The 24,912-nt window shown below is 33.8% G+C and overlaps 1 protein-coding gene across 4 annotated transcripts in view; it reads right to left on the bottom strand.

Annotated features, from left to right (window-relative positions):
* FANCL (FA complementation group L) overlaps positions 1-24,912 on the bottom strand; it is a 124,874-nt gene that overhangs the window by 73,589 nt on the left and 26,373 nt on the right. For all 4 annotated transcript variants that reach the window (XM_057497185.1, XM_036926005.2, XM_057497186.1 and 1 more), the window contains exons 4-6: positions 24,847-24,903; positions 20,467-20,567; positions 715-811 (exon numbers count right to left, since the gene is read on the bottom strand). In XM_057497185.1, the coding sequence (XP_057353168.1) occupies positions 715-811; positions 20,467-20,567; positions 24,847-24,903 (255 nt within the window). The remainder of the gene's footprint in view (positions 1-714; positions 812-20,466; positions 20,568-24,846; positions 24,904-24,912) is intronic.

The following is a 24,912-nucleotide window of genomic DNA, read 5'->3' as shown; positions in this document are numbered from 1 at the left end:
CAATAAAAAAATTAGATGGCCTGGTTTCTTAAATTCTAATGTTTCCCTAGTCATTACAAATGACTTATATAAGAAACTTGACTGTTCTACTTATTTCTCAAAATTCACAATCGAAAACCAAAAATAAAGACAAAACAGCTAATGTTTTGTGTTAATAACATTAGTGAATAGTTATAGATCACTAGCCTGTAAGGACTCTATAAATACAGACATTACATTTGTAAGTTTTTAAAGTAAAAAAATTTCAGCCGAAGAAAACAAATGATAAAAAGTATGCCTACATGAACATCTGTGTTGTGGGGGTGGGGAGGTGTTCAGAAACAAGAACTACAAATGGAATTCATAGTAAGAGTTGAAGACAAAAGACTTATTCAGTAAAACTTTATTTGGGATAGTGGAAACTTGCAACTCTTTTATATAGAATGTTACAAAAATAACATTATGGAACTTTGAAGCTGCCAAATCATATTTATACTATTTCTTTATTATGAAGTCTATATTTTGACCAAATTTGAACTAAAATAATGACATGCAATTATATCAGGCTTCTGGAAACCTGATGAGTAAAATTTTTGAGAATTTCCAAAGAAAGTTTTTTAAAGCATCATTTATTATTTTTTTTAGAAGCAACTAGCACTTTACATTGAAAACATTCACAGAGTTTATTTCATAAAGTTATTCCTGACCACAGTAACAGTTTAATGGAGCACATACCTTCTCCTTCAACTTGAGAGTGATTAGATGCTCTCTACCAGAAGCATCTTCGGCTTTTAACTTGATTGTACTGAGGCAGGTATCCACATACACAAGTCTAGTGAGTAAAAGGAATAAAAAATGGTAACACTGAAGAGAGTGGGAATGGAGAGAGGGGAAAGCTGGAGAATGGCAGGATTCAAAATGAAAATATCTGCTACATTCCTATTAATCCATTACCAAAATTAATCAAGAGGAATATCTGCACGCCAGCCCTTTATGCTGCTATAGATTTACTGCTGTTAATAAACCAGCTCAGTGCTTAATGCAGTCATAGATCTCTGGATTATTTACAATGTGTGTCAAGGCTCATGCTGTGGTCAGTGAGCACTATGTTTCGGTTTTCCATCACTGGAACCTTTGGCACACACAGCATGTTCCTGTCAGCCTCTACTTATGTACACATTAAACTTCCTGTCAAACTCTTTGATCCATTTCTGTAGTTTCATGCAGTATGAGACTTTTATGCTTCCTTTATTTGTTTTTCTCTTCAATGAACTTCTCCTTTATTATCAATAATGTAACTGTACAAAAATCTAGCTGATATTAGTTCATATACTCAAATTGATCCTGTAAGGAAAATGCTGTACAAGCAAGCAAAGGTACAACCTAGTCTGTTAGCAATAAATTTTCTTTTTGTGCAATATAGCTTCTGACACTTAAGCTGGGCATGTATTCAAAATGACTAATATTTTAAATATATAGCACAAGCACAATTGTTCTGGTTTTAAGTTGCTCTAAATGCATGAATTTTCTACAAGGGAAACCAATACCCTTTGAAATACATCATTCTGTAAAAATATGGTCCCTTGAGTAGCATAAGCTACTGCCAAAAAGGTTCAAATTTAGCAGTATATTTACTAGTGAACTGGGCATGTGGATATTTTTTGACATTTTTATAATACAATTCTCTTGTAAAGACAAAAAGTAGCCTAAGAATATTGTATAACTTATCACCCAGATGGATGGTAAGACCCATTAGAGTTCAGAACTAACATTAGCCTCCTAACCTAGGAAACATTTTTTTAACGTCACTACGTGCCAGTTAGTCACTGGCCAGATATAATGGTAAAATGGGTCAATTTCAAGAAATGCTGGGCAATAAAGTTGTGGAACACTGTAATAAAAAAAAAAAAATCTGAAGAAGATACATATCTTCAATAATAGAATAAAAAGTAAAACAAAACAATCTTTATCAACAGATGAAATTTTTATCACGATCTATAAAAAGTCTAGGGTCTAAGAAAGCAAATGAAAGTAAAACTATTCTAGAAAAAAAATTTATTTAAAGATAAATTATTTTATATATATAGTTAATCATTATTTTCTTTTATCTATAGTAGTAAACACCTCAAATGTCCCTCCCTGCCAAAACACAGAATATGAGACTTTATCACCTGTTTTATTGATATGACTCTAAGATTTAGATATATGGGCATCTGACTCTGAAAACAACTTCAGATTCAAGATAGTGTGATGAGCACATTCATACCCTTACTCTCAAAAAAAAAAAAAAGGAATTTAAGAAAGTATACATAAACCCACAGTTACAAAAAGAACAAGAAGGAATAGCATCAACTAAAGCACATTTTCAATAAATTTTATAAAAATGGAAAGTAGTTAGAAGAGCACTAGCTGACAAAACAGATTAGGAGAGAGAAAGATGCTGACTCCAAGAGGGAAATGGCAGGAAAAGAGATATGTAGAATTATGACTTATATACATAAAGAAATTAAGGAGGTTTTTTTAAAATACAAGAAAACCAAAAAAGGGAGGAGGAAATTTTTAACTAAATTATAAACAATAAAGCTATATTGAAAATTGTAATTGCTTTACCATTAGGCTTTCAGTGAAAAATATTTATGAAGTCATAAAAAATTTAACTGCTTACTAATTACAATTTTTAGAATCTAGCAATGGACAAAGCTAAAAAGCTTAATTGTAGTTACAAAAACTAATGAAATATATTTGACCATTATAATTTAAAAGGAAGAGATGACAAAAACCAATAGGTAGAAAGGGTAAAGATATGAGAAGGAAGATTAGGAACATTAAAATTTATAATTGCTAATTTGAGAGTAAGACATACTATCTTTAATTGCATGGACATGAAAGAAGTTTAAGAAATATTAAAGCTAACAGAAGAATAAAATAATAGTGAAGGGAACAGAAGATGATATATAGTCAAATCCTTTTTTATTATACTACTCAGTATATAATTCCTAAAACTAATAAATCAAGCAATATTGAATATATACAGATTATTTAGAAATAAGCAAGTTGTAAACATGAACATTTCAGAGTGTCTATCACAAAGAATAAGACCAGGGATAGGAAATGGTATGGAAAAAAGCTGTTGTTTTCATTATAAACTCCAAATCATTTATAACCATAATAAATATATGAAAAGAGAGAACAAGAAGGGGTGGGAAAAAGAAGGAACAACTAAATCACCAACTAGTATTTCTCACACTTCACATTGCTGCTCAGCATCAAAATGTTCAAAATCACTATTGAACATTTATAAAACAAGACAGAAGTAAACAAGTTTTCTGTTTGCAATTTCACAAACAAAAGATTATCATCTTTCCACAAAGTTTAAGGCGTAGAGGAAAGGCACTGGAGGAAAACAGTGCCATGCTCAAAATATGGCCTTGGAGTCAAAATAACTACAAGTTGATTTTGTTAAACTTTATTCAAATAAATAGAAAATAACATCTATAATTTCAGGTTAATCTCAGCATGGTCATTTAAGATTAAGCATTTTACCCATATCGATTCCTGTCTACTTTGTTGGGGTAATAGGAAGAAATCTCATTGTAATTACTAACTCCTTAAGTACCTGTGACCTAACATCGACTGCCAAATATCCTCTAGTATTTATTCTCACCTACTTCCTTTTGGTAACAGCTCCCCTTCCTCCACAGAACCCCAATTAAATCAAGTTTTAGCAGGTTACACTTCACCCAGCTGCAACCCTTCCAGCTGCCCTTGAGTAATAACATAGTACTAAATTTGGGCCAATGGAATGCAAACAAAAGCATTGTTTGGATCATTTATAAAATATCTGTGCCTTCCCCTGTTGCTGGCTCCCCTCATTTTTCCTTCCTGTAGACTAGAACTTAGAGCCAATAAGAGCCAGCAAAGACCATGCAGACAAGAACAACACTCTTAGTGCAGCTGTAACCAGTAACATTCTGCAGTGAGACAGGTATTCTATGACTACACTAAGTAGTAGCCACAGTCACATGTAACTATGAAGACTTAAAATGTAGCTACTATGGACACTGAATTTTTAATTTAAGTATGAATGTCAACAGTCACATTGTTAGTAACTACTGTACTGAACAATGCAGCCACAGTGGAAGGTTGAGAAAACAAAAGAAACCTGGGTTCTTGGGTAACCTTGTGGAATAAAGCCACCAACTCATTCTTGATCATCTGCCTACCTCTGAACTGTTAAATGAGAGATGAATAAAATTCTACCTTGTTTGAAACACTGAGGATTTGGGGTTCTCTTTAATACCTATCCTATACCCTGATAGAACATACTCTCTCTATTCATGGCAGGAAAAAATATATTAGCATTTGGTCTATAGAAGAGAAAAAAATAAGTGGGGAAAAAATAAGCTCTTACAAATAATATCAAAATCAGTTTTTCTAAAAATAAAAGTATCCATCAAATGCTCTGCTTTACTGTTAAATTGGGTATCTTCGTGGGATAAATAATTTTTATTCATTTAAATAAGATACAATCCATATAAATAATAAACTTATGAAACCAATCAGACAGCTCAAATTTTTGTTATGAAATCACACAATATTTATGTTTAAAAGTAGCTGAGGTGCTATAATAGCTAGGTGTATTCTAAAATTGAAAGAAAATACAAAACATGCTAAGGGGTAAAAAGATGGTAGAGTAGGAAGGCAAGGCGGAAACCTTCCACACACACACCAAAGATGCAACTACAGCAAATACAACTAACCCTGAAAATGACCTGAAGACTGCAGAACAGTCCACCTACACTTGGTGAAGAAGAGAAGACCATACAGAGAAGGATAAAGTGGCAGTGCCATGATCAGGACCCAGCCCTTCCCCAATCCCAGCCCACAGGCTGAAGAGGAATGGAGCAGGGAGGGGGGAGGGGATAAGCACTCAGGAACTCTGCACACCAGGCCCTGGAGATCTGCTCTGGGAACACAAGTCCACATTGCATCAGTTTCTGATGATTATGGGCTGGATACCAGGGATAGTTGGAACACTCAGGGAGGATGAGACTCCTGCCACTTGTAGAGAAGAAGCACACTCCATCAGTCCAAACAGAGACCACACACAGAAGCAGAAGTTTTAAAGAGTTGCCAGATGTAGGAAGGGTGCCAGAGGGGGGAGGGTTGGATGGAGCTCTCTATGCAGGAGAAAGGGCAGTGGATGACACATCACCAGCCCTCCCACAGCCCAACTGGTCAGGAGCTCATGGAAGCCCCAAACGCTCCATCTCTCTCCTTAGCAACTCATCCCAGGCACTACCCTGTAAACCCACCCACCAGGTCCTGCTCAGCCCGTTTAGTCCAGCAGTGTCAGACTTTGCTGCATGGCAAGACCAAGAAAGCCTTCCCCTTCCTACTGCAGCCCAGCTGGGGAGGTGCCTGCAGGAGCCACCAGCAGCCCACTCTAGTGCTGCACACCCCACAACCACTCACCTTCCCAAAAGCAGTGCCCCTACCCCACCCACCCTCTTAGCCCAGCAGTGTGGCCATTGCTTCAGGGCAAGCAGAGGGTGGCCCTGCCCACAACATTCCCAAAATAAGTGACTCTGCTGGACTTACAAAGGGCTGACTGAGACAAACTACCATCTGTGACAGATGGAGATAGACAGACAGAAAGGTGGCCCTGCCCACAGCCCACAAATAGCAATGGGGCTCCACCACAAAGGAGAAGCAGGCAATGGATAGTAAAGAGTCTTGAGTTTCTGGGTACCATAGGATGCCTTCTTCACAAAGCAATTACTCTCTAGACCAGGAAGCATAGCAGATCCATTTAATACAGAGGAAGGAATACAGAAACCCTAACAAAATAAGAAGGCAGAGGAATCTGTTCTGAAAAAAACTACAGGAAGACACCAGAAAGAGAGCTAAATGAAATGGAGATCACCAATCCTCTAGATAAGGATTTCAAAGTAAAACTCATAAACTTGCTTACTGATTTACAGAAAAGTATCAGGGAGGACTTCAACAGAGATAGAAGACCTGAAAAAGAGCCACTCAGAGCTGAAGAATAATACAACTGAAATGAAATATACAATGGAGGGAATGTATAACAGACTGCTGCAAGCAGAGGAAACAGTTGATGAGATGGAATTAGACAACAAACACACAGAGCTGAGGAACAGAGAAAAAAGAATCTCTAGAAAGAGGATACTAAGAGAGCTGTGTGACCAATCTAAATAAAGCATTATTCACATAATGGGGGCACCAGAAGAGAGACACAAAAGGATAAGTCTCTTTGAGGAAATAATTGTTGAAAACTTCCCCAATCTGGGGAATGAAACAGACATTCAGGTCATGGAAGTACAGAGAGCCCCTAACAAAAGGATCCCCAGGAAGACAACACCAAGACATTATGAAAATGACAAAGATTAAGAATAAGAAGAGAACACTGAAAGCAGTCAGGGAGAGAAAAAAAGATTACTTATAAGGGAAACCTTATCAGGCTATCAGCAGATTTCTCAGCAGAAACTTTATAGGCCAGAAGGGAATGACATGAAATATTTAATGTATTGAAACAGAAGGACTTCTGAATAAGAACCTCTACCCAAAAAGATTATCATTCACATTTGAAGGAGAGATTAAATATTTCCCAGGTAAATGAATGCAGAAGCAATTTATAACCACGAAACCAGCATTACAGGACATGCTAAAGGGACTTCTATAGATGGAAATGTTCCTAAGCCCAAATAGTTTTCAGCAGTGAAAATAAACCCACAGTAAAGGTAGTACACCAATTATTTACCAAGAAGGTACAAAAGTAAAACAAAAGTAGTAAAAACAACTACACACAAAATCAAAGAAACAAAAAAGTATAGATTATGATATTTAATACATAAAGTGTGGAGGAGGAAGAAGAAGAAAAAAAAGTACTTTTAGGCAGTGTCTGAATTACAGCAATCAACTTAACAGACTGTTATATAGTTAGGAAGCTATCCTTGAATGTCATGGTAACCACAAACCTAAAGGCTATAATAGATAATGCAAAAATTTAAAAAGAGAACACTAAGAAAACCATCAAGTAACAAGAGTATAAGAGAGGAAGAAAGGAACAGAGAAGAACTACAAAAACAACCAGAAAACAATAAATAAAATTGCAATCAGTATATATCTATCAATAATTACCTTAAATGTAAATGGACCGAATGTACTAATCAAAAGATTTAGGGTAGCAAATGGATAAAGAAACAAGACCCATCTACATGCCGCCTACAAGAGATTCATTTCAGATCTAAAGACATACACAGACTGATAGTAAAGGGATGGATAAACAGATTTCATGCAAATAATAGGGAGAAAAAAGCAGGAGTAGCAATACCTATATCAAATTAGACTTTGAAATAAAGTAACAAGAGTCAAATGAAAACATTACATAATTAGAAAGGGATCAGTCCAACAACAGGATAAAACAATTATAAACTTCTATGCACTCAACATACGAGCACCTGAATATGTAAAACAAATTCTAAAGGGGGAAATAAACTACAATTCATTCATATTAGCAGACTTTAACACACCACTTACATCAATGGAAAGATCAACCAGACAGAAAATAAGGAAACAGAGGCACTAAACAACTCATTAGATCAGATGGACCTAACAGATATCCACAGAAAATTCCAACCAAAAGCAACAGGATGCACATTTTTCTCATGTACTTGGAACGTTCTCCAGAATAGAACACATACTAGGCCACAAATAGAACATCAATAAATTCAAAAAGACTGAAATTGTATCAAGCAACTTTTCAGACCACAATGGTATGAAACTGGAAATAAATTACACAAAAAAAGCAAAACAGCCCATAAACACACGGAGGTTAAACAACATGCTTCTAAATAATCAATGGATCAATGAACAAATTAAAACAGAAATCAAGCAATACATGGAGACAAATGAAAACGAAAACACAACAGTCCAATATTTGTTGGATATTGCAAAAGCATTTCTAAGAGAAGCAGAAATACAGGCCTACCTCAGGAAATGAGAACAATTTAAAATGAACAGTCTAAACTCATAATTAAAGAAAATAGGAAATGAAGCACAAATGAGACCTAAGGTTAGTATAAGGAGGGACACGTTTATAGAGATGTTTATAAAGATCAGAGCAGAAATAACTAAAATACAGAAGAATAAAATAGAAAAAAATCAATGAAACTAAGAGCTAGTTCTTTGAGAAGATAAACAAAATAGATAAACCGCTAGCCAGACTTACCAAGAAAAAAAAAGAGAGAGTACACCAAGTCAGAAATGAAAAAGGAATAGCCACAACAGATACCATGGAAATACAAAGACTTACTAGAAAATTCTGTGACAAGTTATATGGCAATAAATTGGACAAACTAGAAGAAATGGACAAATTCCTAGAAAAGTACAACCTTCCAAGACTGACCCAGGAAGAAGCAAAAAATCTGAACAGACCAATTACCAGCAATGAAATTGAACTGGTAATCCAAAAACTCCCAACAAACAAAATTCCAGTACCAGATAGTTTCACAATTGAATTCTACCAAACATTTAAAGAGCTAATACCCACCCTTCTTAAAGTTTTCCAAAAAGTAGAAGAGGAGGGAATACTTCCAAACTCATTCTATGAGGCCAGCATCACTCTAATATGAAAATGTGATAAATACACTACATAAAAAGAAAACTATAGACTAATATACCAAATGAACATAGATACAAAAATCCTCAACAAAATATTAGCAAACTGAATTCAAAATACATTAAAAGGACCATCCATCATGAGCAGGTGAAATTTCTTCCAGGGATGCAAGGGTGGTAAAATCGTCATAAAATCAATGTGATACACCATGTTAACAAAAAGAAGGATAAAAACCACATGATCACCTTAAAGATGCTGAGAAAGCATTTGACAAAATTCAAATCCCGTTCATGATAAAAACTCTCAACAAAATGGGTATAGAGGATAAGTACCTCAACATAATAAAGGGCATATACAACAAACCCACAGCCAATACCACGCTAAACAGCTAAAAGCGGACAGCTTTTCCTCTAAGAATAGGAACAAGATAAGGATGCCCACTCTCCCCATTTATATTCAACATAGTTCTGGAGGTCCTAGCCATGGCAATTAGACAACACAAAGAAATAAAAGGCATCCAGATTGGCAAGGAAGAAGTTAAAGTGTCACTGTTTGCAGATGACATGATATTGTACATAAAAAAACCTAAAGAATGCACCCCAAAACTACTAGAACTAATAACTGAATTCAGCAAAGTTGCAGGATACAAAATTAATACAAGAAATTTGTTGCATTCCTATATACTAATGATGAACTAGCAGAAAGAGAAATGAGGAAAACAATTCCATTTACAATTGCATCAAAAAGAAAAATGCCTAGAAATAAACCTAACCAAGGATGTGAAAGACCCGTATTCTGAAAACTATAAAACACACATGAGAGAAATTAGAGACACAAATGAATGGATATCTATCCAATGCTCATGGATAGAAAGAATATAGTCAAAATGACCATCCTGCCCAAAGCAATTTACAGATTCAATGCAATATACCTATCAAAATACCAATGGTATTTTTCAACAAATTAGCACAAGTAGATTTAGACTTCATATGTAACCACAAAAGACCCCAAATAGCCAAAACAATCCTGAGAAACAAGAACAAAGCTTGGGGTATTATGCTCCCTGACTTCAAGTTAACAAAGCTACAGTAATCAAAACAATATGATACTGGCACAAGAACAGACCCATATATCAATGGAACAGATTAGAGAGCCTAACAGATATAAACCCACATATTGTCAATTAACATATGATAAAGAAGCCATGAATATACAATGGGGAAAAGACAGTCTCTTTAATAACTGGTGTTGGGAAACCTGGCCAGCTACATGCAAGAGAATAAAACTGGATTACTAACTCCATACACAAAGAAAACTCAAAACGGATTAAAGATCTAAACATAAGACATGAAACTATAAAACTCTTAGAAGAAAACATGGGCAAAAATCTCTTGAACATAAGCATGAGCAATTTTTTCCTGCACACATCTCCTCGGGCAAGAAAAAGAAAATAAAAAATGAACAAGTGTGATTACATCAAACTAAAAAACCTGCACAGCAATGGACACCATCCAAAAAACAAAAAGGCAACCTACAGTATGGGAGAATATATTCATAAATGATTTATCTGATAAGGGGTTAACACACAAAATATATAAAGAACTCATACACCTCAACACCAAAAAAAAACAAATAACCCAATTAAAAATGGGCAGAGGACCTGAACAAACATTTTCACAAAAAAGAAATACAGAAGGCCAACAAGCACATGAAAAGATGCTCCATATCACTAATAATCAGGGAAATGCAAATCAAAACCACAATGAGATATCACTTCATACCAGTTAGAATGGCCACAATTCAAAGACAAGAAATAACTGTACTGTTATTGTTACGTGTTGGCGAGTTTGAGGAGGAAAGAGAACCCTCGTACACTGTTGGTGGGAATGTAAATTGGTGCCACTGTGGAAAGCAGTATGCAGGTTCCTCAAAACTAAACAGAGAAATACCATAAAACCCAGTAATTCTATTCTAGGAATTTACCTGAAGAAAACAAAATCCCTGATTTTAAAAGATATATGCACCCCTATGTTTACTGCCACATTATTTACAATACCCAAGTTATGGAAGTGACTAAGTGTTCATCTATACATGAATGGACAAAGAAGATGTGGTATATACACACAATGGAATGTTATTATTCAGCCATAAAAAAAGAAAGAAATCATACCATTTGTGACAACATGGAAAGAGTATTATGCTACATAAAATGAGACAGGCAAAGACAAATACCATATTTCACTTATTAGTGGAATATAAAACCAAAATAAAACAAAGTGAACAAAATAGCAGTAGACTCAGAGACACTGAGAAGTGACTGGTGGTTACCACAAGGGAGGTGTTTGGGAGAGTGGGGAGTGAGAGTGAGGGGGACAAAAGGGCATAAAAATCTCAATCACAAATTGGTCACAGGGATGGTAGTACAGCATGGAGAATATAGCCAATGATTCTGTAACATCTTTCTATGTTGACAGATAGTAACTGTCCTGGTGGGGGTTGAGAACTTAGTAACATGGGTAACTGTCGAATCACTGTGGTATATACTTGAAACTAATGTATATCAACCGTAGTTCAATTACAGGAAAATATATAAAAACATAGTTACAAAATCTAAAGAAATAAAATATACTTTGGGCCCTTTACTCCGTATTTACCATTTGCTGCATTTCTTTATAAATTATTGCTTGCAATAACTAAAATGCACTAAACTTGAAAGTTTTTTAAACACTTGAAAAAGATATTAATATTTAAGCTTCAGGGAGTTTTCGTTTTTCTTCTTTTTACTAAGAGCTGAATGTTATCAGTACAGAAAAACAGAATAAATTTGCTTCATATATTAGAATACTGGGCTTATTTTGACTAACAGCTTTAGTAGTTATATAGTTTTTCTTTAAATATCTAGATACATTTATTTAATAACTTCAAAAGGCATGCTTCATGTTTTAATAAAGCATTAAAGTCTCCATTTTCACCACTCTCAAGTTTAAACATTAACTACTTCAACCTCCTTAGTCTTTACTTCCTATACCTCTACCAGTCTACCATGCATTTCACGACTAAATTAATCTGAATTATCATTTTAATCAGTTACTCTTTGTTAAAAAATAGTCAATGAATCCCCATCTTCTTCTTCTAAAGAATCCTTAGTCTAGCAGTCAAGACCCTTCAATCTGCCCCAGATATTAATCCTTCTATATGAACAGATTTACTCAAAAGTACAAAAATGAATTCTACATTTCCACCACTAGAACCTTGCCTCTGCCATCCCCTCCCTTTTAAGGCTTCCACATTTTTGTTTTTGTTTTTTTCATAATAGTACAACTCCTTTCAGGTTCCTGGGGCTTACTGCAATGAACGTGTGTAGCAGGCAGTCTTCCCAAGCACACCACCAAACAATTCTCAAACACCAGCAGGGTGCCCAAAGACTCAATTCTGACACTATCTGCCTGGAGACAGTTCCCCAGGTTAAGGGCTCTGTTCTACAAGACTGCCCTCCAACCACCACTCCAGACACAGTTCACCAGCCCCAGGCTTACCTGTGCTTCTAACCACCAGCTAGAGTGAGGTTCCAGTGACCTCCCTCTTAGGTTCGATTAATTTGCTAGAACAGCTCACAGAACTCAGAAAAACATTTATAATTACCAGTTTAATAAGGGATACCATAAAGGATACAAGTTAACAGCCAGATGAAGAGAGACATAGGGTAAGGTCCCAAATGAAGAGCTTCTATCCTCATGGAGCTTGGGGCCTGGCTCAGTGGCATGTGGACACATTCTGGTTCCCCAAGCACAGAAGCTCTCTCTTCTCCTGGGTTTTTGTGAGGGCTTCTGCATAGTCACAACTGACTAAATCATTGACCACTGGCTGATTTCACCTTCAGCCTCTGCCCTTGGGTAGGGCCCAAATGTCTCTCATCAACATGACAAGAAACCCATTTCACCTTTAAAGATCTGATGTGTTTTCAGGAACTGTGGATGAAGACCAAATTTACCTGGGAAATACACATTTAGTCAACTGAATGACCAAATATATATTTCTTCTTATAACTCATTATATTGCACCTCTATATTCCTTCCAAGCTTATCCCAATACGCACCTGCTCTAGGAACCTTCCTAAAATATCTGTAGCCCAAAGGACTTCACCTTTCTCTAAACTCTCACATAGTTCCTTTTCATGTAAGTTTTGTTTCTCCATCAAAAACACTTTTTTATAAAGAATATGAACATTTTATACTTCTATGTGGTATCTATGCTCTATGCATTATATAAACATGGAGAAGCTGCTGTCAGGCTAGTTCATATTTATTAGTTTACACATAAGTTTTAAACTACTGAATGCAAATTGTTTAAATACTATAAACACATTACCAATTTAGAAAAACATAATTTTTTCACTGTTAAGATAATTTGCAGTTTTTCACTGATTTGGATGTATGTATGAGGAAAAAGCAATCTATTTATAAAGATAATTTAGAATGAAAATCATACTTATTAACATCTGTGTTTCTTACGCGTTATGTAGTGAAAATTATCATTACTGGTTATGATTAAATCAAAGGACTAAGTCCTATAAAACTCATATATAATATGACATTTTTGGGTGAATTAGTATCTCAACAAGTTTATACCTACTTTACACAAAGAATTACATGAATCACATAACATGTTTCTTTTTAACCCTTATTATTAAGCATTACTAATTTTGTTTGAAAATGAAGAAAATGTGTCTCAGAGAGGTTCTGTTACTTGCCCAACGTCTAGTTGATAAGCCAAAAACAACTGATAAGCCAAACTTAAAGCCCTGGTCTAGTTACTGGAATTAATTTAGTGTTAACAAGTATCTCTATTTCTACCAATAAGACTGAAAATATATATAAAACTACAATTAATGGATTAAGTCCATTACCAAAATAACAATTAAAAATTTAGCTTAATATATACATTAACAATCTTTCAGCAGCACAACAAATTTAGTAAAACTCAGCTCTTCCCCAGCACAAATTTCAAAAGCCAAATAGCTGAATTCTATTCACTCTAACAGATAAATAATATGCTGTCTAAAAAGGACAAAACAATCAAATCACTTCCCCTGTTAGAACTCTTTAATCTCTGAATTATCTGGGGCCATGTGATTATTAAAATAAATGTAAAATATTCTGTAAATGTGCACTTCTTCCAAACTAGGACACTTCTGTGAATGAAAAGGACCAGGATAAAAGGCATAAACTAGGACCATCCTCAGTAAAGTGGGATGAAGATCAACCTGCCAATAGAGCAAAAGTACTCAGCATTTTCAACTCCAGTACTTTTTTAACACCAAACAGGAAATCTTGTTAAACCCCCAGAATTCTGTTTAATTCTTACTGTTTTAATGAGCATTCTGTGACACAACACAAACAGAAATTAACAGAAACCCATTAAGACATCTTTTTTCATCACTCACCTTTGTGAGCCATGACCACCAAAATCACCCACATCGGTGTCATCATCTTCGCCTTACCCTTCTCAGAGCTCACTCTTTTTACCGAAGTTGAAACAAGTAAAGAAATTACAACAAAAGCAACCAAACTTAAGGTCAGTAACTAATTCTCAGTGTCATTTCTATTTTAAAAAAGCATGTGAATATAGGGCAAAAGGAAAGACTTCAATCATATTTTAAATATTTCTTTTTTTTCCCGAACTTAAGTTTTTTATAATGTCTGATCCTATATGGTTGATTGGATATGTCAAGTATATAATTTAAAACACAGCAAGGTCTTCATTACCTTAAAAAAAGACTTTTCTTTTATCAGATTTTACTATTACACTAACAAATCTATGAGATTATTACTTAGAATGTAAGGAAAATGTGGACATGTTGACATGGTCTAGGAGTCATTAAGATTCTGAAAATACATTTAAATCAATGTGTCATACAAATCACTATGTGTGTCATTTTAAAAGACATTTTAATTTAAGAAGCTAGCCAGCTGTCCACACAGGGTCTCAAAAGGTAGCATTTCTAGTATGGAGACAGCACAGTTCAAGTCTGAGTTTTAGCTCTAAGAGTCCTGAAACCCCATATTGTCTGTGTGTCGAGTATATCAGACCCTATTTAAGAATTAGGTCAGAAACAAAATGGATGGGACATTTTCTTATTCCAGGTAGCTTATGAGTAAACTGGCAAAATCTTATTCTTTGGCTTCTAACAATCCATGCAAACAACTTCTCTTCTGCTAACACATTCTTTATCTGTAAGGACTATGAAATAAATGAATAGGTAACAGTAGCTATATTCCTAATTAATCATGCATCCTATAATTACACTATGATCCTTCACAAATCTAAGCAACAGATTTAGAAACTATCTCTAAGGATAAACAGTCACACATTGAGGGTGAAACTATTAACAACTATCTCCAAGTACTTGAGAGAACTTTACCAAAGGCTTCACATCAGAGCTGCTTCTGGACAATTCCAGAGAATATCATTTGCACAGAACGCCTGAGGACTGCTACATAGACAGACTGTATATACTCATTTTATACAGAAAATTGGGAATAAAAATATGTGTATCTCGAAATTTATTCTGAAAATTAACTAAGAACTATATATAGTGACTAGCAGTCAGAGATATGCAACAGAAACTTCATAAATACAAGTTCCCCACATTAGAACAATTTATACAATGCAAAGCAAAAGTCAATACTTTCTATTTATCCTTAAAAACATTTACTTTCTATTTATCCTTAAAAACATTTATTCTATAAAGTATTTTATATACTTGCACTATTTCTCTTATAAATTTTTGCTAATAGCTCTCAAGAAATCTTATTTTTTTAATACTTATCAGAGTTAGAATTAAGTAGTACTGCAATCATCTATTTAAATTCTGACTCTCCCACTAGATCTAAGTTCCATGAGGAATCTTAAGTCTTGCCTATGTATCTTCACTGCTTTACATAATATACACAGAAATGATTCCATAATATTGATGGAAATAATGCGGGGTGGGGGCAATGAATGATTCAAAAATCTCATATCTGCATTCTCATTGCTTCAACTGATTTTTATTACTGGAGCTCTCCCAAACATGTCATATTCACTTAGAAAACTGTCTCAAACTCACTGTGCATTAATGTAGCAAAAATAAAACTGGAAGAATACTTCTGCTTCCTGTCCCAAATACTTCCTACATTGCTAACTATCCCCTACACACTAAGATTTTAACATTTAAGCATTTGAATATAAGTCAAAATTATTTTTCTCCATTATATTACCTTAAGTCCAAAGAATAACTAGGTCCATGACATCAATGCCTTGAAACAAATCATTAACTTTAGCCAAATTGCTACTAGTGCACCTCAGTTCTTCTCCTCTGTCTCATCTCTCCACCGCTACGTTAAATTTTATTGAAATGGTTCCATCCATCCCGAATCCTATTCAGAAATGGCACCTTATCATATATAAAACCTAATCCATGAATTAATATTAACCAGTGTTCAATACCACCATAGTAGTACATTTAATATTATACACAACATCCACTTCTGGCTAAAATGTGGTAGTTAGCTACAGACCAACACTTCCACAGATAACTACAGTAGCCTAATAAAAGGGAAAAGAAAAACAAAGTTGGAAGGTATCAAAGAATTGCCAAGGCAACCAGTAGAGACCTTGGCCAAATATTCTGGCAATTTTCCATCAAAACTTTTGATAAATCCTTAACTGCAAGGGATAAGAAGATAAAAGCTAAGCAGAAAGCCAAGGAAAAACAGAATATTTAGAAATCTCACAGTACTGAGGAGAAATTAATTTGAACTTAAAACTCACCTGTGGGAAAAAGACCCAGAGAATATCCCCAAGTTCTCAGTAGGAACCCTTGGAGGGCTATTGCTACAAGCAAAGCAAACAAGAGACAGGTGAAGTGTTGTCAAAAATAGACCCTGGACTCTCACTGGGAGGTAAACTGGCCTCATGAAGAGACAAAGATTAGAATTTAGGATTTACCAATGGAGAAATCCCAAAGTATACACCTGCCTCGTGCTTGAACACTCTGGAGAGTTTCAGCTTGGGAGAGGGAAGGAGCAGTAAAAGGTAGATTTAGCCCTACTACAATAGCCACCCTTAACTAGTCCAGTCTCTAACAGGATTTTGGCAACCTGCCTCCACTCTTATGTTCTGAGCACAGGAGACAATACAACCTTTGTAACAGAAAATAATATGATCTGGAGCTTCTGAAAATTGTTATATACAATTTCCAATACTCAACAAAAGATTATTAAGCACAGCACTGCAGCCTAAATGCCAAAGGCTGTATACACATACATCATGCATATACACATAGTGCATATACACACAGCCAGCAAGAGACAGTGAGAAAAGGTACATTAATTAGAATGCCTCCAAATTAAGCCAGTTCTTCATTTCTCCCCTTTGACCAGTGTTTTTTCTAAAGAAAGAGGAGTCATCTAAATGAACAGGGACAATACTTCAGACTTTATACTTGTTAGAGTATTCAATTTTCTTTGATTCAATAGTAAAAATAAAAAACCCTTTACTCTTCACAGATAAAAAAGTACTAGGCCCTGCTATCACCTAATGGACATGCACAATTATATCCATACAAAAACCTGCATACAAATGTTTATAGCAGTTTTATTCATAACTGCCAAAACTTGTATCACCCAAGATGTCCTTCAGTAGATGAATGGATAAACTAGTACATCCAGACAATGGAGTATTATTCAGGGCTAAATACAAATGAGCTAACAAGCAATGAAAAGACAGAGAAGAAATTTAAATGCGTATTACTAAGTAAAAGAAGTCAATCTGAAAAGGCTACATAAAGTATGATTCCAATTATTTGACATTCTGGAAAAGTCAAACTATGTTAACAGTACAAAAATCTGTCACTGCCAAGAGTTAAGGTAGGGGAAAGGACGAATGGGTGGAGAATAGGGAATTTTTAGGGCAGTGAAACTCCTCTGGATGATACTATAATGGCAGACACATGTCATTATATATTTGTCCAAATTCATAAAATGTACATCATTGAAATCCTAATGCAAACTATGGTTTCTGGGTGATAACAATGTGTCAATGTAGGTTCATCCATTAAACCAAATATACCACTCTGTTGGGGGATTTGTGGGGGCAGAAAGTATATGGGAAATCTCTGTCCCTTCTTCTCAATTTTGATGTGAACCTAAAACTACTCTAAAAAAAAAACATAAAGCCTATTTTAGAAAAAAAAGTACTAGGAATGTCAAGACTAGGATTATATGACAGAAAATCATAAGAAAAAAAATAAAAACAGACTCAAGGGGATCTAGATAATGGGATTTAGCAGAAAAATATTTTAAAACAAAAATCAAAGAAAACAGAGAAAAAATTGGAAAATTTCAACAGAGCATTAAAGTCTAGTATACTCATACTAACATCTAATAAAGTAGACATTAAAGTAAGAAGTATTACCAGAGATGAAAAGAAACATTTAATAATGATAAAAGGGAAAAATGACAAGGAAGATGCAGCAGTTATAAATCTGCATGCACTCTAAAATTAAAAATAGAACTGTCAAACAACAACAAATGTTGGCAAGGGTGTGGAGGAAGGGGAACCCTCCTACACTGCTGGTTGGAATGTAAATTAGTTCAACCATTGTGGAAAGCAATATGGAGGTTCCTCAAAATGCTCAAAATAGACTTACCATTTGACCCAGGAATTCCACTCCTAGGAATTTACCCTAAGAATACAGCCCAGTTTGAAAAAGACAGATGCACCCCTATGTTTATTGCAGCACTATTTACAATAGCCAAGAAATGGAAACAATTTAAGTGTCCATCAGTAGATGAATGGATAAAGAAGATGTGGTACATATACACAATGGAATATTACTCAGCCATAAGAAGAAAACAAACCCTACCTTTTGCAACAACATGGATGGAGCTAGAGGGTATTATGCTCAGTGAAATAAGCCAGGCGGAGAAAGACAAGTACCTAAAGATTTCACTCATATGTGGAGTATAAGAACAAAGAAAAACTGAAGGAACAAAACAGCAGCAGAATCACAGAGCCCAAGAATGGACTAACAGTTTACCAAAGAGAAAGGGACTGGGGAGAATGGGTGGGAAGGGAGGGATAAGGGTGGGGAAAAAGAAAGGGGGCATTATGATTAGCATGTATAATGTGGGGGAGGGGGCACGGGGAGGGCTGTGCAACACAGAAAAGACAGTGATTCTACAGCATCTTACTACACTGATAGACAGTGACTGTAATGGGGTCTGTGGCAGGGACTTGGTGAAGGGGGGAGCCTAGTAAACATAATGTTGTTCATGTAATTGTAGATTAATGATACCAAAAAAAAAAAAAAAAAATAGAACTGCCATACAATCCACTAATTCCACTTTAGTGTATCTATCCAAAGAAAACAAAATCACAGTGTCAGGGAGATAACTGCACCCTCATGTTCACTGGAGTATTATTTACAATAGGCAAGGCATGGGAACAACTGTCCATTGACAGATGAATGGATAAAGAAAATGTGACATATATATGTACATGTACATATATGTATATACACATACATCATGCATATACACATAGTGGAATACTATTCAGCCATAAAAAAGGACGTCTACCATTTGTGGCAACATTATGCTAGCACATTATGCTAAGCAAAATAAGACATAGAAAGACAAATACTGTATAATCTCACTTACATGTGGAATCAAAAAAAGGAAAAAAAATGAAGAAAGACTGAACTATAAAGAACAGACTGGTGTTGCCAGAGGCAGGGAGAGATGCAAAATAAGTGAAAGGGATCAAAAGGTACAAACTTCTAGTTATAAAATAAGTAAGTATCAGGGATGTAATGTAAGGCAATGATGACTGCAGTTAATAATACTGTGCTGTATATTTGAAAGTTGCTAAGAGAGTAAATCTTAAAAGTTCTCATCACAAGAAAAAAAACTGTGTATCTGTGTAGTGATACTGGATGGATATTATTAGACTTATAGTGTAGTGATCATTTCATAATATATACATATATTGAATAATTATGTTGTATGCCTAAAAAAACAAATAAAATGTTACATGTCAATTATACCTCAAGAAAACTATAAAGGAAATTCTTTAGCCAGTAGGAAAATGATTCTAGACAGGATAAAAATGCAAGAAGGAATGAACAACAGTGGAGGAAACAATTAGTATGTTTATATATATATATATAATATTAACTTCATACAAATAATAATAAAGTATAGAATTGTAACACATGATAACAACCAAAGGGGGTAAAAATGCATTAAGGAGTTTCAGATCATCACATTATAAAGAAATTGGAAAAAGTAAGAATGTATATTTTGCTATATGTATGTTGTAATCTCTAAAGTAAGCTCTTCTCTAGAAGAATAATAAAAGCATGTATAACTAACAAGTTAACAGAACTAAAAATATGATAAAATTATTAACTCAAATGAAGGCAATGTAGAGAAAAAGCACAAAACAGAAAACAGGTAAAATAAAACCATATAGCAAGATAGCAGATATAAAACTATACTGAACGACATCAGTGGAAATGGAATAAATTCCTAAAATTCTCCCTTCCAAAACAGCAGTAAGAAACGGACCCAAAAAAATGTCAGGGAAAAAAAAAAGATAATATATCAGGTGATGGATGTGTTAGTTAATGCAATTGTGGGAATCTTTTCACAATGTAATTGTGTTGTACACTTTAATTATAATTTGTCAATTACACTTTGACAAAAAACTGGTATAAAACAAATTACTAAAACTGCAAATATATTAAGCTGAAATGTATAAAAGAAATGCATTCCTAAAACATTTTAAAATAGACATACTTATCCCAACCAAGAGTTCCTATCTCTTCAATAATGCTTGAGTAGAACTGGGGAGGAGGAAGTGGAGCATATACCTCTTGTTTATTCTTTAAGGCAACTTCCTATTAAAAGAGAAAACTCAAATCAGTGTGGAATGCTACATAAGTTGTTAGTACCTGAGTACAAAACAATTTCATAATCATCTTTGTGCCTAACTAAAATGTCCATTACTTTTTTAGAAAATCCAGCTGAATTATTCCCCTTCCCATATAAAAAGGAGATATAAAAAAGTTAAAAGGACTGCATTGATGGTCATGTAAAAATGTCAATTATTATACCATTAAAACTTAAGACTTTAATGTTCTCCTAGACTTTTATGCCTAACAGAGATGAAAAAAGTTAAAAAAAAACCTCAAGATGCCAGTATTTTTGTAGTCCTGTAGATATAATTTTGAAATTCCCCCAAACAAAACTGAAAAAAAAATTTTTTTAAGCAATCAATACAAAAACCACTAGAATTACTGAGGTTGAAATATGCCCATTACTTCAAAACACTAATCCAGACAAATATCTTTATGTGGAAAGTAAAAATAAATGTTATCTACAAATTATATACATGTTCATATGGTCTGGATTATCAAAAGGTATTATAAAAAGTAAAATAAAAAAAAGAAGTCAGATACCAAAATTTAAAAAAACCAATTGCAAACAAGTATAAAAATTATATTTCTGGTACAGGTAACCCTAATAAAAGGTATAAAGTTTTATTACTTCAAGTGCATATTTAATTTGTTAGTCCTTACTAGAAAGAAAAGATTTTACAAAACAGCATTTCAAAATCAGGACTATTAAGTGGAACTACTTTAAAATAGTTCTAAATCTTCTTTAGGATTAAAAAAGTAACAAAGTAAAGAAACTGTTAAAGCAGGTTTGTAAAGCCAAGAATGTCAATCATTTGGATGTAATTAGAAGATAAGGTCCTAGATGACAAGAAGCATACTGCTTTTCTTATAAATTAAATATCTAATGTTATCTGTAAATATCCTAATGGTACATAAAAATAAAATTTTACTATTAAGATTACCCTGTTACTAAAAAAAAAGTCAATATAGTTCTAAATGTAACTACAGAGTATTTTTGAATTTTTATAATTCAGAAATATTAACTACTACTATCCACATACACTGAAGGTAAAAATAAACTTGGATAATAATAAAAATGTATTTTAATCCTAGGTTTATGACATTTCTTAATTCTGCCTTCTATCTTAGGCTGATAAGTTACTCCTATTCTAGGACCATAACAGAAAAACGGGCAAAGCTGAGAACCAAGGCATTCTTTGTGAAGAGGCGAAGGTACATAGTAAAGAACACAGGCTTTACAGAGGTTTTAAATCCTAACTTTAACATTTCCCAGGTTTGAGTCTAAGGCACTCAGTGACTCATCTCTAAAATAGAAATACAATAACCCATCTCACAGAATTCTTTTAAAATATAAGTAATTGGTCATTTGTTAAATACATACTGAACTTCTATTATATTCCTATTATTACTAGGAAACTCTGTAGGAGATTTACAAAATTTCCTGAAAAAGTTCAATAACTATTTGATTTCATTTGGACATCATTCTCAATGTTTTCATTGGCATTTCATAGGAACCCTCTTACTGATAACACAACCCAACAAATAAACTAATAATTCTTACGTTTTTAGGTACACTGCCATAAATAGCAATATCACCAACTCTGTCCATAATTTCTTTAGAAAGCTATGATATAGGATCTCATTTTACTCAGAAATGCAGTAACAAATGCACTAAATACAGTATTATGAATCAGAGATCAGTATTTTAAACTAATGAGTTTATTCAAGGTTAAATGACCAATAGAGCTGGACTTACAAGCTAATAATTTAAGTAATAAGAGCTTAATAGGACACAGTATATATAGTTTTAATTCTGGTTTCCTTCTATTAGTTAAGCATATTAAAATTATGATAAAAAGATATTAAAATTTTTCAGACTTTTTCCTAATGTCAAGGGAATGTAAACCAAAGTATGCTTTAACCTTCACCTTACTCTAATGTGATCATATTTCAGCCTTTGATAAAATTCATAATTAACTTTGATAACCTTTCTTATTTAGGATTTATATATTTATAAGTCAAAATTTAAAGTTCAGAAATTGATTTTAAACTCTATTTTGATCCTATTTAACCAAAGCCCTACCTCATGGGTTTATTATGAGGACTAAAAAAATTATTCAGAACCAATCTAGCAACTAAGCTCTCTATATGTGACAGCTGCTATTAAGAATTTTAAAAAATCTTAAAAGAACCACAAGGAGATATCAAACTGCCTTCACTTGTTAGTAACAATATATTAGTATTATAATTTTGTAAAGCAAATATAAATAAATATATATAGATACAGGAAAAGCAGAAAACATAAAAAATAAAATAAAGAATATGTTAATATTAGAAACCTAGATTTCCATATTCAAAGAAATACAAGCATAAAAATCAAAGTAAAATCCTATAATGCCATGTTTGAATTGGAAATATCAATATGAACTCATGATAATTATCCTCTTTCTAGAAAGTATTTTTTCCCTAGCTTTGGTCACTGAAGAGTCCTAGAAGTAATAGCAATGAGTGCTCTAGTTTCCATACTGTGGCATCCAAATGCCACAAAGAAACCATGGCTCTTTGGAGAAATAACTGATTATTGTTCTGCAATCGGATGAGTAAATGAATCTGGGGCAACTGGAGTCAGAAAGCAAAGCTTGGGTTGTTCTTTAAGAACTCAGGAGTGAACATGAAAGGATCTTACACTGACCAAAAATGATACAATTCAAGCACCAAAAAGAATTATGACTGCAATGGGTTGAAGTTAATCTAATATATAAAAAAATTAGTTTATCCAATATATAAAAACCCATGCATTAGTAATGATACTAACAAATACCATTAGTTCCCTTTGACAGTTTCTAGGCACCAACTCATTATTCTAAAATCTGATTTTTTTAAAAGAAACAATCAGTATTGTTATCCTATCTCTCCAGTATGAACCATGTCTCTAATTAACCAAATACCTGATGAGGGTAAGTTTTCTCTGTAGATTTTTAACTAATCAATTCAGATTATGAATTTTAAAAATCACCATTTGTAACACCTAATGAAATAACAGATGTAGGCAATGACCATAATTTGATGCTAAAATCATTAGGTGATAGGTTGACGGCAAAACTTTCTACTGGATGGATCTAAACCTAAGATCAGTCTTAACTTTACTAAAAGAATAACTATCAGACACTATGTGCCTCCTGACACAATGTAAGTACAGAGTGCAAAGTATTCTGACCAGAACAAATGAACTCAATCAACTCTGTTGCAACCTCTAGATCTAACTGCCAGATTCACAAAAAAAAGTAGAAAAATGTGTTAAAAGATACCATAAATAAATGAAATCCAGATGCTAGAAATTTTATAGGTCACATACTCTGGTTTTTTCAACAAGTGGAGGCATGAAAATAAATGGTTTGGAGGAAGAGGTGCTGCTGTTATAAATTAAGAGACTTGATGTATCAACTAAACATGTGGCTGACCTTGTTTGCACACTGATACAAAGTAGCTATAAGTAATTACCATTAACTTTGTTGAGGTTATAAGAGCATATTTAAAAAGAGAGGAACACTTAGCTTAGAAGTTAGAAGTATACACTGACATATTTATGGTTGAATGGACACAATGCCCAAGATTTCCTTAAAAATATTCCAGTCCCTTTCTCCTAAAAGAGTGTAAGAAATATGATTGGCAAAATGTTAGTTACTTCATGGGCCATAGGTATCCCTATAGTCTTCTCTTTTCTGATTATGTTGAAAACTGCATAATAAATTTTTTAAAAATACAACTTCAGTAGGGTAAATGAAATAATCAAGTATTTTATACATAGTTGATTAACTGAATAATCCATTACTGTACATAACTATAAGTACATAATAAAGGCTTACAAGTTTTTCAGAAATCTTCAACTGTATACAAATTTATACCTTATACTGTATTTTTAAGTGTGACCATCTAATCTCTCCAGAGATGTTAAATTCTCTGACAGCCCAAGAGTACATTTTATTTCTTCACCACCTGTCCAAGACTAGTGTCAAGCGTATCCAGCTTATGATATAATCAAATTGATAAAATCTTATGCTATCAAAAAGCTTATGATAAAATCAAACTTCATGCAGTTTGAGAAAAGTACCATCCACATTTATGCCCACAGTAAAATAAAACATTATATGACTGGGACTTGAGAAGTTTTAAATTCTAATCATGTTAGTTTTTAAAGGAATTACAAAACAATCAAGAGTCATAGAATATGGTTAAGTGTTAGAAAACAAATTCTTACCAAAAGCATCTTTAACTCCATCATAAAGCTCATTAGATCAGAAGAGTGCTGCATTCTCTAGATCAA

This window comes from Manis pentadactyla, chromosome 2 (genome assembly GCF_030020395.1).
Source record: "Manis pentadactyla isolate mManPen7 chromosome 2, mManPen7.hap1, whole genome shotgun sequence".
Taxonomy (NCBI): Eukaryota; Metazoa; Chordata; class Mammalia; order Pholidota; family Manidae; genus Manis; species Manis pentadactyla.
The sequence above is the reverse complement of the archived record's forward strand: the minus strand, read 5'-3'. Positions and strand labels throughout refer to the sequence as shown.